The sequence below is a fragment of the Pan paniscus genome, chromosome 19 (genome assembly GCF_029289425.2).
Source record: "Pan paniscus chromosome 19, NHGRI_mPanPan1-v2.0_pri, whole genome shotgun sequence".
NCBI classification, from domain to species: Eukaryota; Metazoa; Chordata; class Mammalia; order Primates; family Hominidae; genus Pan; species Pan paniscus.
The window spans coordinates 85,305,082-85,320,426 of NC_073268.2; the positions used below are offsets into that span (position 1 = coordinate 85,305,082).

The 15,345-nt window shown below is 34.4% G+C and overlaps 1 protein-coding gene across 2 annotated transcripts in view; it reads right to left on the reverse strand.

Annotated features, from left to right (window-relative positions):
* Positions 1-15,345, reverse strand: part of ABCA5 (ATP binding cassette subfamily A member 5) — an 81,572-nt gene that overhangs the window by 38,272 nt on the left and 27,955 nt on the right. For both annotated transcript variants that reach the window (XM_063599365.1, XM_003808943.6), the window contains 8 exons: positions 12,136-12,304; positions 9,600-9,658; positions 6,193-6,303; positions 4,843-5,018; positions 4,161-4,280; positions 2,602-2,740; positions 1,210-1,300; positions 890-1,029 (listed from right to left, as the gene is read on the reverse strand). In XM_063599365.1, the coding sequence (XP_063455435.1) occupies positions 890-1,029; positions 1,210-1,300; positions 2,602-2,740; positions 4,161-4,280; positions 4,843-5,018; positions 6,193-6,303; positions 9,600-9,658; positions 12,136-12,304 (1,005 nt within the window). The remainder of the gene's footprint in view (positions 1-889; positions 1,030-1,209; positions 1,301-2,601; positions 2,741-4,160; positions 4,281-4,842; positions 5,019-6,192; positions 6,304-9,599; positions 9,659-12,135; positions 12,305-15,345) is intronic.

The window sequence follows — 15,345 nt, forward strand, 5'->3', positions numbered from 1 at the left end:
GGGTTCAAAACTCAGCTCCACTACTTTCTACCTGTGTTACCTTGGGCAAGTTCCTTAAATCTTTTTATGTCTCAGTTTCTTCATTTGTAAAATGAAAGCAATAATAGTATTTATCTCATGTATTTCTTGAAATATTGGGATAATGAAATAAACTAATAATTGCAAAAGGCACAGACCAGCATCTGGTAGAAAATAAGCACATATAAATGTTACTAAAGAATAGGAGATAGGTGGGTATAAGTAGATAGAATGATAGGCAGAGTGCATTAAGTTGGCAAGTGTACTTCAGTCCACTTAATTTGTGATTTCTTTTTAAAAAAAACAAGTATTTTTCTGATTATGAGATAAATGCTATGAAAATTCTGCACAATGTACTTACATCAATAACTTCCTTTTGTCTATCAAGCAATTCCTAAACAGAGGAAGGAGACTGAGTTTGAGTTCCTCATTAAAAAATTAAAAAATAATGCCTCAATTAAAAGAATTCAAGGATTTATCATATAATTCATTATGAAATCATGAAACTATAAAAGAACCTGAGAATGTATATAAACTATATACATATATGCCTTACTCTCAGGAGGCCTACAAGCAATTTCTTTTTTTTCTTGACAACAAAGTAAACACAATTATTTTTACATTTTTTAACATTTTCTTAAGTATTTAATATATTAGTTACAGTTTCTTGCATGGTGTTTGTAAAAAAAAAAATTTTGCTGTATTTTTTCTGGCTTTCAAAAACAAAATAAAGCAGAAACAGAATATTAACTCTGGCCACCTGGGAGCATGGCAATACTACATGGAGAAGGAAACAAAAAGGAAATCAATGAAACCTATTCCCAATATAGGATCCCAGTTCAAACACCAAGAGACTTAAAGTAAGTAATACCTGAAAATTTGTCCATGTCCTTGAAAGGCAAGCTATACACAAGTTGTTGGTCATTCTGTTGTAATAAAGTAGCTCCAGGTATATGTTGTTTAACCAGTGAAGAAAGAGATTCTGTGGCACAATATTTGTCTATGTACATGCTAGAGAATACCAAAAATCATAATTGATTATATAATAAACAGCCAAAAGTAAATTATGAAGGCTTTAAATTAAATTTAGTACCATAAATGATGGTCAAAGCATGTAACAGCAAGCCTCCAACATAATAACAGTATAGCAAGAGTATAATATAGAATAATGTCAATAAAAATGAATGATACCTCAGGCGGTAGCCGATCCCCCATTTACTTTTGAGGAACATTGAAGAACCAACACATTTCAGCATTCCTTGTGACATCACAGCTTTCCTATCTGCAGATAAATATTTACATTTCAATTTCTAAAGTATCAACAGCATTAATAATTGGCATTTATACTTTATGGTTTCTCATATGAGAGTCATCCACATTATGATATCATTAATCATCACAAAAAATCTTATGAGGATGGTACTAGATTATCATCAACTATTTTTCAGATATGAATACTAAGGTAAAAAGAAAATACATTCCTTATACATGTTTCATACAGCTATAAAGTAACAAAGCCAGGAACTCTACTCAAGGAGTCTGACTCTAGAGTCTACTTACCATATGTTATTCCAAATATATTTTTCCTAAAAGGCTTACCAATACAAGCACTTTCACAATTTCCTTTATAACCAAATGTAGAAACAACTCCAAAAATCAACAAAAGTAATAAGAAGAACAAATGTTAGTTTGTTGGGTTTTTAAAAACAAAGGTACTACTGAAGACATGAATGACTTGCCCAATTTTATTAGATTATATTATAAGCAGACAGAAGTTGCTCAAGAATTTCAAACTTCTATATCTGTCATAGCTATTAAAAGTCATGTGTTGACTTAAACTTGGATTCTTTATATGTATGTATGTGTATAAAATTGTGCAGAAAAGAGTTAACATAGCAGGTCAGAGGCTTCTATCCTTAGAAAGGCCTGCTTACAAGGTTGGCCCTTGGCTGTTAGTTGAGAACTTGGATTTGGGAGGGTTCCTACTATTCTCAAAACAGGTAAGAGTGGCTCAGTGCCTAAACTGTACAAACAATGTGGTTTATGCTAAACAACTTCTTTCCTTCTGAGAATCTGGAACTTTGGTATGTGCTAGGCAGAAGATGTTTATGTGATCAGCACCCAAAAAGAATCTTGAACACTGAGTATATACTAACTTTCCCAAGTAGATATTTCACACATGTTGTTACAACTCAATGCTGAAGAAATTAAAGCACATCTGTCTACTCCACTGGGAGTAGGACTCTTGGAAGCTTCTACCTGGTTTCCTCGAGACTTTGCCTCATATACCTTTTCCCTTTGCTAACTTTGCTTTGCATCCTTTTGCTGTAATAAATCATAGTCATGAGTATGACTATGTGCTGAGTCATATGAGTTCTTTTAGGACATCACTAAACCTGGGAAGGTCTTGGAGATTCTCAACACAAAAATGTATCATTTTAAAATTTTTTAGAACTTTTTTTGTGAAGGAAACACACCACTAGGTAAAAGCTTCTCTATTTATACTTCAGGAATTAGCATCTCTATATCCATCTTCCTTTTGGCCCATGATCTCAGCCTTCGAAAATAAAACAAAAATCTCACCTGCAAGAATGTCAGCTTCATCCATGAAATGAGTACTGAACACTGTCACCCGATTGGCTTTTCTGTATTTTAAAAGATTCCATACAATATGTCGAGAACAGGGGTCCATTCCAGCTGTTGGTTCATCTAGCAGCAGTATCTGTGTGAAAAGAGGTGAAGAAGGGCAGGGAATCCTCAGAAAAACTAAATATTAAACAGGTATGTGGACACTAAAAAACTGCCCCATTTCAAATTATTATTTTCAATCAGAAATATATTAGATCAGATTTTTTCATTCATAATTGAGTTCACATACATTTTTAAAATTATAAATTTGACATGTGAATATTTTCCCAGGTTTAATTCTAAAAGACTGCCTGTAATACACAAGACAAAAGTATAACAACAGTCAGACAAATAAACTAAAAACAAAACATTAAGTATATTGCTATTATCCTTAACAATTAAATTTGTAGATGTAACACTTGCTTTTTTGGAGAAGAATATATGGTTTTATAGTAGTTCAAGGGAAGCAATTTGTTTCAAGACTATTTTTAATATAAAAAAGAACATGGTGGTGGTGGCTGAGAGGAAGACTAATGAACATAAAGCCAGGATCCAGAATCATTCCCCAGCTGCAACAGCAAGAGGGAATGTGGCAGGATGGTGGGGATCAATAGGAGATCATCCTAGCTGCATGCATGCACCTGTCAGTTTTGATGCCCTGTGTAAAGTGGTACATCAGTTGTTTCTCTGTCTCTATGACAGAGAACAGCATAAAACAAATACATACAAAATCAAAGCAGGACAGTGATAAACTGAATCACTCCTTTGATTTTGTTCTATTTCTTAACTTTTGTTATTAACTATAACAAATATTTTTTAAACTATAGAGAACAAGAGAGTAATACTATTATAGCTACCATTCCAATTCAGCAATGTTATTTTTTGGCCACATTTTCTTCAGATCATTTTTTAAAGAAATAAAACATGGAGGCCAGGCGTGGTGGCTCATGCCTGTAATCCCAACACTTTGGAAGGCAAAGGCGGGAGGATCGCTTGAGGCCAGTTCAAGACCAGCCTGGGCAACATAGCAAGGTCTTGTGTCTACAAATTAAAAAAAAAAAGAAGAAGAAAGAAAGAAAGAAAGAAAAAAAACATGGCAGTCATAACTAAAGTCTATTCTTCCATTCTCCTTCCTAAAAGTAACCAGTTATCATAAAGATGTTATAACTCAGAAAGGAAAGGGTGGAAGGGGGTGAGGAATAAAAAAAACTACATATTGAGTACCATGTACAGTACTCAGGAGATGGGTGCACTAAAACCTCAGAATTTACCACTATATAATTCATCCATGTAACCAAAAACCTTTAGTACCTTGACAGCTACTAAAATTTAAAAAAGTTATACATCTTTCTGACTTCAGTTTTAAAATCTCATTACTATGATTATATCCATAATAACATACAGCATTTTATGTACACTTAACCTTTACATAATGTATTATATCTTTCTACAACCTGCTTTTTAATTCGACATAATTTAAAATGAGCTCATCTGTAAAAGTAATATTTATTTACCTTTGGGTTCCCAAGAACAGCAATTCCTAATGACAGCTTTCTTTTTTGACCACCACTTAATTTTTTAGCTTGGTTATCTTTGATAGTCTGCATGTCTAAATCTAGTAAAACCTTCTGCACCTGTAAAAGTAAAGCATGAACAATGTTATTTTAAAAATCATACCATTTATATAATTATCCATATTACTTTTTAATTTTAAGTTTTAATGTGTTAAATATTTAAGTAACATAGGTTTTTAAATAATTTTAATATCAACTTTAAAAATGATCCTTTAGCATGGAACTGCCTTTGACATATACTCATATATAATTATGAAAACAACAGGTAACAAGATTCTTGAGGGAAAGGTTTTAATTTTGTGCCTTCTTGGGTGGTAGGGAAGGAATAAGAGATCACTGTGATGGCTCTTAATGTATGTGTGGAAGTGGGAGGGGGTAGAGGAGATGAGAGCAAGAGAAGGGAGGAATAAGGCAGGCAAGCATCCTCCAGATGAAACAAACTTTTATGTGTGCTAAAACATTTACTCCAAATTCTGTCTAATTCTTTGTAATAGCTTTCTGTTTGCTGGCTCAGAACAAGTGTTATATTTAGATTTTCAAGCGTATTTTTATTGCACAAGTCATTACAAAAGGTTATTGATTACAGGAAATAAAAGTAAAGATTTCTATATGAATAGCATACTTCTTGTATTATATTGTTGGCTGGTATCCCTTTGATTGAAGCCAAAATTGATAAATTTTCTTCTACTGTCAAAACATCAAAGTGTATATCTAACTGTGGACAAATGCCAATCATTTTTCTTGCTTCAAACATTTCATCTATTTCTGAGACTCTGTGTCCATATATAGATGCAAACCCTAAAAGCAAAATATATATTTAAATGTACATTAATTATTTTATAATGTATATGTTTTGAAGTATCCTGATAACTTAGTTATTTGGTTATAACAGACATATAAGGTAAAAATTAATATAAATTTACAAGGCACAACACACCCTTCAATATTATTGGTGATCCGCATTCACTTATATTTCAATCTCATTTTCCATCACTTACAGGTCATATAACATAGTGGGAAAAGCAAGAAAGTAAAAGTTTGACACTAAACATAAATATCTATTGATATACTATTTACACTTGTATTCCAGTAACAATTTTCTAGACACTGTGCAATAGTGGAGGGATTAAAGAACTATAAATTTTATCCTAACTAGCTGTGTGGTCATGGCCAAATTACTTAATCTCTTTAAATTCCAGCTTTCCTTTTTTATACAGTGAACACTAATATATTCATTGTTTTAATAGTGAAAATTAAAACAATCATACATTATGAAGAATCATGAGAAAAATCATAAATTCTTATACAAATGTAAGATATTATGACTACCATCAAAGAGTGATACAACTAAGGACAAAGAACAAAATCAAACTAATTTTAAAAGTTAAATAACATTTAAAGAGTTGAAATGCAGATTCAATACAATTCAGCCCTTTTGTAAAGTAAAATATTTATTGTACTGCCACTCTATTTGGTTACTGTCAAAATATGGAGCTACTATAATGAATTCTCACCTACTGAACAACCACATATCAAAATTATACTTTTGAGGTATGCTTCTAAAATTCTATTTTAGAAGATAGTATGAACATTTCCAATTATTTCCTGCTGAACTATTGCTGTGTATTTAGATATTTGTGTTTATTTTCTCAACCTCAAATAGTCTATAGTTCTGATTTAATTTCCAATAAGTTACTCATTTATCCTCCCTTGAAAATGATGAATAAAAACACATACATACACATCTACATGTGTATATGTATAGAAATATGTACAAAATTAGATCCTTTTTACTTTATTAAACATGATAGAATCATTTTTATCTTCTACTAAAAACAACCAAATGTGTATAGTCAAGAAAAAAGAAAACACCTTTACAGATACAGAAGTTGGTCCCATTGACAAAAATTATTCAATACACATTTAAAGAATATATAATGAAGTTTTTTTTTCTTTAAGACAGAAAACTCACCATCAGAAGGTGGGCAGAGTCCACAAAGAATATTCATCAATGTACTCTTTCCTGTTCCACTGTGGCCAAGTAAGGCAGTAATCTGACCCTCATATATGTCAAATGACAAATCTAGTTCAGGAAAAAAGACGACTCAAATGTAATTTTTATGTCTGTTCAGCTATGCATGATAATTCATAATATTTGAGCAATCTTCAAGGCACTATATCTATAAATACATATTTAAAGTTACCAGCATATTTGATAGCAGGTATAACAGCTTCTTTGTTACAGTCAATGATATAAACAGTAACGAAAGTAAATAAAAATAAACTTTATTTGTTCATACAGTAAGATTTAAGAGTATACAAAATATTTGGGAATTTTCTGTGTCCCAATTTTTGGGAATTACCAATGGAACCAATGGAATTAAACAAAAATTTGTTCCCAAGGATATTTATAGGCATTTAAATAAACTGGCAAAAAAACAAGAAATTAACCAATAGTATAGAAATGGCTTGAAAGGTTAGATTTAATGAAGCAATATCACTGAATGGGTATGTAAAGGAAAGAAGGAAGACAGGAGATGGGGACCTGAAATGATGAAGCAGAAATGGCTTATCAAAAAACTAGGCTGGCCAGGCACAGTGGCTCGTGCCTGTAATCCCAACACTTTGGGAGGCTGAGGTGGGAGGATCACTTGGGCCCAGGAGTTCGAGACTAGCCTGGGCAACATGGCGAAATCCCGTCTCTACAAAAAATACAAAAATTAGCTGGGCATGGTGGCACCTGTAGTCCCAGCTACTCGGGAGGCTGAGGTGGGAGAATCACCTGAGCTTGGGAAGTCAGGGCTATGATAAGCCAAGACTGTGCCACGGTCCTCCAGCCTGGGGGACAGAGCAAGACCCTGTCTCAGAAACAAACAAACAAACAACAAAAACTAGACTAAGAAGGCTAACATATAAAACAAGAAGGAAAAAGTCTCAGATCCTAAGGCCAATAATCTAAGTTAAAATAAGAAAGGGAACTCAACAACTAAACGTTAAGTGTTCTGCCCCATGAACGTGGTATTTCTATTTATTTAAATCTTCTTTAATTTCTCTCAGCAATGTTTTGTACTTATCAGGATATGTCTTTTACATTTTTGTCTTATTTACCTGTAAGCATATTTTTTGATGCTAAATGCTATTTTTAATTTTAATTTCCAATTATGTGTTGGTAACATATAGAAATACAATTGATTTTTCCATTATTTATCATGTATCCTATCATCTTGCAAAACTCACTGTTTAGTTCCACTATTATTTTTTGTCAATCTAAAAGATTTTAAAAATAGATTATTGTGTCAACTGCAAATAATTTTACTGCATCCTTTCCAATCTGGATGCCTTTTATTTCATTCTCTTGCTTCTTTGCATTAGAAACAATTAGTTGTAATTGTTATTACAATTATAATTATACTTAACTAGTTGTACCAATAACTTACATTGGAGGCTATATATAATCTCCAATGTTGAATAAAAAGACGTGAAAAGCACTGTAACCATAAAAGAACAGATTCATAAATTGGACTTCATTCAAATTAAGACTTGTGTTTGTCAAAAGACACTGCTAGTAGAATTAAAAGGCAAGCCTCAGACTGAGATCAAATATTTAAATACCTGTATCTAACAAAGGTCTTGAAACAAAAATGTGAAAAGAACTTGAATAGGCATTTCATAAAGGAAAACCTCCAAATGCCAATAATCATATAAAAAGGTGATTAATAACATTAGTTATTAGGCAAATGCAAACTAAAACCCTATTAGTATACCACTATACCTACTTTCTTCTTAATAAATTAATTTGCCTCCTAGAAGACATTTGGTAAAGACTGGAGACATTTTTGGTTGTTACAACTGGGAGAGGATGTTTAGCAGTGTGCCAGGGATGTTTAGCAGCGTGTCAGTCAGTTTCCAGAACCAACAGAATACACACACACACACACAATGGAGCAAGTATGAGTGTGGGGTTGGGGGATTAGGGAAGGTTTATTTTAAGAAATTGCTTCAGAAGATTGTGGGGTCTAGTAAGTCCCAAAAATTTGTAGGGCAGGTTGAAAACTCAGGCAAGAGTTAAAGTTGCCATCTTGGGTCCAAAATTCATAGGCTGACAGGCTGGAAACTCATGCAAGAATCTGTTTCATTCTTGAGGCAGAACTCCTTCTCTCTTTGGTGATCAAAGCCAGGGATGCTGCTTGTGAAGGTTAATTTTATGGGTCCCCCTGGCTAGGCTATGGTGCCGTTATTTGGTCAAATACTGATGTAGAAGCTGCTGTAGATGTCATTAACTTTTATAATCATCTGAGTTAAACTTGATTAGTCTTGATAATAATGGTAAACCTTATCCAATCAGTTGAAGGCCTTAAGAGAAAAAACAGGTTCCTTGGAAGAGTCCTGCTTCAAGAATGTAACAGACTCCTACATGAGTGTGCAGCCTGTCAGCCTGTCTACAAATTTTGAGCTCAAGACTGAAACTTCAACACTTGCCTGAGTTTCCAACCTGCCTTACAGATTTCTACATTTACCAGGGCCCACTATCTCATGAAGTAATTACTTAAAACAAACCTCCCCTAATCCCCTACCCTACAATCATACTGGTGTGTGTGTGTGTGTGTGTGTGTGTGTGTGTGTATTCTATTGGTTCTGGGGACTGACTAACACACTGACACAATGCTAAACATTCTACATTAAAGAACAGTTCTTCACAACAAAGAATTATCAGGACCAAAATGTCAGTAGTGCTGAGGTTGAAAAACCCTACGATAGGCCAAATGAATTTTTCAGAAAGTAACTAACATGTATTGCATATACATGCAAAATAATAAACTGAAACAAGGACATAGCCTTATTCAAATAATTGAGTATTTTTCATTTTAATAGATACTACATTTTACTTTTACAAATGTCATGTTGTTAGTTTTATTTTGAATATTAATCACATAAACGAAAGTATCTCAAAAAAGCAAGACAGGGGCTGGGCGCAGTGGCTCATGCCTGTAATTCCAGCACTTTAGGAGGCTGAGGCGGGCGAATCACCTGAGGTCAGGAGTTTGAGACCAACCTGGCCAACATGGTGAAACCCCGTCTCCACAAAAATACAAAAATTAGCTGGGCATGGTGGCGTACACCTGTAATCCCAGCTACTCAGGAGGCTAAGGCAGGCGAATCACTTGAACCCAGAAGGCACAGGTTGCAGTGAGCCAAGAGAACGCCACTGCACTATAACCTGGGTGACAGAGCGAGACTCCATCTCAAAATAAAATAAAATAAAATAAAAGCAAGACAGAAAATCATGGTAGAGAAGTTTAAATTTCCCACAAGCTATGCAAATTATTTTTCTATTTGTACTTTAAATACTATGGCCTGAATACTAGGAAAACTACTTACTTCTCAAAGCCTCCACATTTTCACCCTTCTTTCTGTATGTCTTCTGAATACCACTAATTCTGAAATATAAAGTTTTATATTTTAAGTATTTAAAGCAATTTATAAGTATGTGTGTTTACCATGCATATTTTTATCAATGCTATCACATTTTATAAGAATAATAAAATAATAATAAAGTACTTTCCTACTAAAACAATGAACCAAATAATGTTGATAATGAAAATACAATTGACGCTTGAAAACACAGGTTAGGAGTGCCAACTGCCACACATAGTTGAAAATACACATATAACATTTTTAATCCCCTAAAACTAATCTATTAATAGCCAAGTATTGATAAGAAGTCTTGCAGATAACATAAACCGTTGGTTAGCATATATTTTGTAGGTTTTACATGTTAAATACTGTATTTTTATAAAGTACACTAGAGTAAAGAAAATGTTAAGAAATTATAAGGAAAAAATATATATTTACATTATTATACTGTATTTATCAATGCCGTCAGTTCACATCATCTATTTATAAGATGAACAAGATGCACAGTCTATCTGAAATGACAGGTAACCACACCCACAGACCTCAATCTGTGGTATATACAAGCAATTCAACTTTTTCTTATAATGTCATGACCTTTCTCTGCTTCTTGAGAGCACTTCCAGCATCACTAGTGGCAATTCCTATGGATCCCATGATGCTATTCAAGGCTTACGGTATTGCACTACACATGATAAAAAATAAGCAAGAACACTGAGACATTACTTTTTATCATGATATGCAATTTACTGGAGAGATGAACAGCTCACAAGGAGATAATTGAGTCACATGGCATTCGAAGTATATACTTGGAACACACAAGCTCACCATAACAGCAAAAGAAGGTGCTACAAAATTATTGCAGTGGTACAGTAATACTGTAGTTAATATTATGCAGCTATGATTTAATACTGCATCTTCACATTTGTTTACATTTCTCTCAACTGGGCATTGGCATAATGTAGGTCTGTCAGTATTGTGTACATTAAGCTTCGATAAAGCATAACTTACTATAATCTGTGTATATTTTATGGTAGCAAATGTTAAAATAGACTAATATCTATAAATATTTTATGCATTCATGACATACCTAACATTTGTTTTTGGTATTTCTAGGCTAACAGTTCATCTGCGAGTTTTTCCAAATTGTTACAAATCTCCAAAAAAATTTCCAATATATTTACTGAAAAAATCCACGTATAAGTGAACTGGTGTAGTTCAAACTTGTATTTTTCAGGGATCAACTATAAAATTATTTTAAAGAAGGTACAAGAGAAAAGCATAGTATTCCTTTCCATTGTAAGCGTCATTGATTCATTTTTCATGCCAACCCAACTTCTAAAACTAAGTGAAGAATCTGATTGAAGCAATTTATGGATTTTTTTTCATTTCTGATTATCAAACACTTGTTACATCAGTGAAGGGGGATATAAACCAGATGTCATTTCATGTTAGCACAAATTTCAAACCATTAACACATGTGAAGTGATTTTCTTATTCTACCTTATTTTTTTCATATTTTTTTAAGGAAATGATTTGTTAATCAGTTAAAATTTACCCTTGAGAAAGCAGGCCACTGGCCAATGAATTACATCTTAAGTATTTTGACTTTCTCTGGAATTTTTACATTTTTCTTAAATTTAAAAAACATTATGCTTCACTTTTTTATTTCATTTTATTTTATTTCTTTTCTTTCACCTAATTTTATTTCTAAATTTGGTACTGACTGACCTAACAAGGAATAGTAATGAATTTCTTTGGTTCTTAAAAATTAAAGTAATGAAATGTTCTAATTATGCCCCAAACCCTAAAAGTCTATGAAATTAACAGATGACAATTTAATATGCTGTATAAAACAATGTAGCATGAACAAAATTATATAGTTAATATTTATCATGTTTCAGTCTACATAATGGGAAAAGCTTTAAACATTAATTGCATAAACATCAGGTTTTATTACTTTTAAAATTTTCCATCCAAACATAAAATTTCAGGGGACAGGTGTGGTGGCTTACGCCTATAATCCCAGCACTTTGGGAGGCCGAGGCAGGTGGATCACCTGAGGCTACGAATTCGAGACCAGTCTGGCCAACATCGTGAAACCCTGTCTCTACTAAAAATACAAAAATTAGCCAGGCATGGTGGCGCATGCCTGTAGACCCAACTACTTGAGAGATTGAGGCACAAGAATTGTTTGAATCTGGGAGGTGGAGGTTACAGTGAGCCGAGATTGTGCCACTGTGCTCCAGGCTGGGTGACAGAGCGAGATTCTGTCTCAAAAAACAGAAAGAAAGAAACATAAAATTTCAAACCTAGCACCAACTTTATTCTAAATGGTTGCAAAGAAAATAAGAAAAAGAGAAAAGTAGCCCTTACTAATGTTTTAAAATCATGGCATATGTACCAAATCTAATATACCATATTTACATACATATTTAAAGAATAGGATTTAAATGTTTCATCAGCAGTTCTTATACCTAAATTGCCAAAGATTGAACCATACCTTATGGCTTCTTTTCCTACAAATTCTGAAGAAACTGGCTCAATAATTTCACTAAAACTAATATTTCCATTAACATTGCCCTCTGATAACTCCTCATAATTTCTTTTGCTCTTTGACCAATATGAAGGCTTCAGAAAATATAAAGATGATCTCCGTAAGCCAAATTCCCCTGAAAAATAAACATTAAAAAATTGAGTTATCATGATTAGTTTTTAAATCATAAAGACAGCATTTCAAACATATGACAACCTGCATCTAAAGTTTAGGTACCATTACGCAACATATATATATTTCCAAACATCACGTTGTACACAATAAATATATATAATTTTCATTTGTCATTGAAAAGTAATAAGTAAATAAAGATTAGCTGTATTGTATTAAATCAATATTGTATGAATCAAAGTTTTATTGATAAATAATTCTAGCCCATAAATAGTTTCAGAATTGCTGAGTAGGAGGTAAAGGTGAATAAAGCACATTTTCTATGCTAAAGGAACTAATGCCTTTATGAGTACAAGTAGATAGCAAATGGCAAGAACACAACACAGGCTGAATGTGTTGAAGACTTGAATGGGCACCATCTTAAATGATCTTTGAAAATAGGTAGCAACTAGAAAAGTGGATATGCTTCATGGAAAAGACTACAGAATTATGGAGAGCAACAAAACAACAGGATAGAAATATGAGACTTAGAAATGGTATACAATGAGGCCAGGCATGGTGGCTCTCACCTATAATCCCAACACTTTGGAAGGCAGAGGCTGGCATATTGCTTGAGCCCAGGAGTTTGAGACCAGCCTGGGCAATATGGCAAAACCTTGTCTCTGCAAAAAATACAAAAAATTAGTCAGATGTGGTGGTGCATGCCTGTAGTCCCAGCTACCTGGGAGGCTGAGGCAAGGGGATCACTTGAGCCCAGGAGGCTGAGCCTGCAGTGAGCTGTGATCGTGCCACTGCACTCCAGCTTGGAAGACACAGCAAAACCCTGTCTCAAAAAAGACACAGCAAAACCCTGTCAGAAGGAAGGAAGGAAGGAAGGAAGGAAGGAAGGAAGGAAGGACGGAAGGAAGGAAGGAAGGGGAAAGAGAAAGAAAGAAAGAGAGAGAGAGAGACAGAAAGGAAGGAAGGAAGGAAGGAAGGGAAGGAAGGGAAGGAAGGGAAGGAAGGGAAGGAAGGAAGGGAAGGAAGGGAGGGAAGGAAGGGAAGGAAGGGAAGGAAGGGAAGGAAGGGAAGGAAGGGAAGGAAGGGAAGGAAGGGAGGGAAGGAAGGAAGGAAGGAAGGAAGGAAGGAAGGAAGGAAGGAAGGAAGGGCATACAGTGGTAACTGCCCAGACAACATGTTCCATTTTCTCCCTTTTCCCTCTCAAAATACCTACACTCCTCATTTTTTTCAAATATCTACTCTTCTTCTAGATTGGCCACATTTCAAAGGGATCTGATGCCAAGTACAGAGGATTCCAATTGATTTTATCAGTACTTGGCATTCCTCTGGGAACTGTTACTGCTCCAACAGCAAGCAAACAAAAACAAATGTAGGGAAAGGACACCCTATTCAACAAATGGTGCTGGGATAATTGGCAAGCCACACGTAGAAGAATGAAACTGGATCCTCATCTCTCACCCTATACAAAAATCAACTCAAGATAGATAAAAGACTTAAATCTAAGACCTGAAACCATAAAAATTTGAGACGATAACATCAGAAAAAAGACAAAGACTTCATGACCAAGAAGCCAAAAGCAAATGCAACAAAAACAAAGATAAATAGATAGGACTTAATTAAACTAAAAAGCTTCTCCATAGCAAAAGAAATAATCAGCAGTTGACAGATAACCCACAGAGTGGGAGAAGGTCTTCACTATATATATATGTTGACAAAGGACTAACATCTAGAATCTATGAGTCACTCAAATCAGCAAGAACAAAACGAACAATCCCATCAAAAAGTAGGCTAAGAACATGAATAGATAACTCTAATAAGATATACAAATGGCCAAGAAACATGAAAAAATGCTCAACATCACTAATGATCAGGGAAATTCAGATCAAAACCACAATGTGATACCACCTTACTCCTACAAGAATGGCCATTATCGAAACATCAAAAAATAATAGATGTTGGCATGGATGTGGTGAAAAGGGAACACTTTTCCACTGTTGGTGGGAATGTAAACTAGTAAAGCCACTATGGAAAGCAGTGTGGAGATTCCTCAAAGAACTAAGGTAAGTCTACCAATTGATACAGCAATCCCACTCCTGGGCATCTACCCAGAGGAAAAGAAGTCATTATGTGAAAAATATACTTCCCCACACGTTTATAACAGTATAATTAATTCACAATTGCAAAAATATGGAACCAACCTAAATGCTCATCCCAACAACTAGATAAAGAAAATGTGATACACACACACACACATACACACACACACACACACACACACACAAAGGAATACACTCATCCATAAAAAGGAACAAAATAATGCCATTTGCAGCAACCTGGATGGAAATGGAGACCATTATTCTAAGTAAAGTAACTCAGGAATAGAAAACCAAATATTGTATGTTCTCACTCATAAGTGGGAGCTAAGCTATGAGGACACAAAGACATAAGAACGATACAATGGATTATGGGGGCTCAGGGAAAAGGTGGGAGGGGGGTGAGGGATAAAAGAATACACACTGGGTACAGTGTACATTGCTAGGGTGATAGGTGCACCAATATCTCAGAAATTAACACTAAAGGACTTATTCATGTAACCAAACACCACCTGTTCCCCAAAAATCTATTAAAAAATAATAAAACCTCAAAAAAAGGGGTGAAGTGCTCAGACAGACTTGAGGTATGTAACTAGATGAGAGATACTGCAATGGTCTAGACTACTGGTCCCCAGCCTTTCTGGCACCAGGGACTGGTTTTGTGATAGAAAATTTTTCCACAGACAGGGAGCAAGGATAGTTTCAGGATGACTCAAATGCATTACATTTATTGTGAATTTTATTTCTATTATTATTACATTGTAATATATAATGAAACAATTATACAACTCACTATAAGGTAGAATCAGTGGGAGCCCTGAGCTTGTTTTTCTGCAACTAGGCGGTCCCATCTGGGGGTGATGGGAGACAGTGACAGATCATCAGGCATTAGATTCTCATAAGAAGCATGCAACCTAGATCCTTCACATGCGCAGTTCGCAATAGGGTTCAT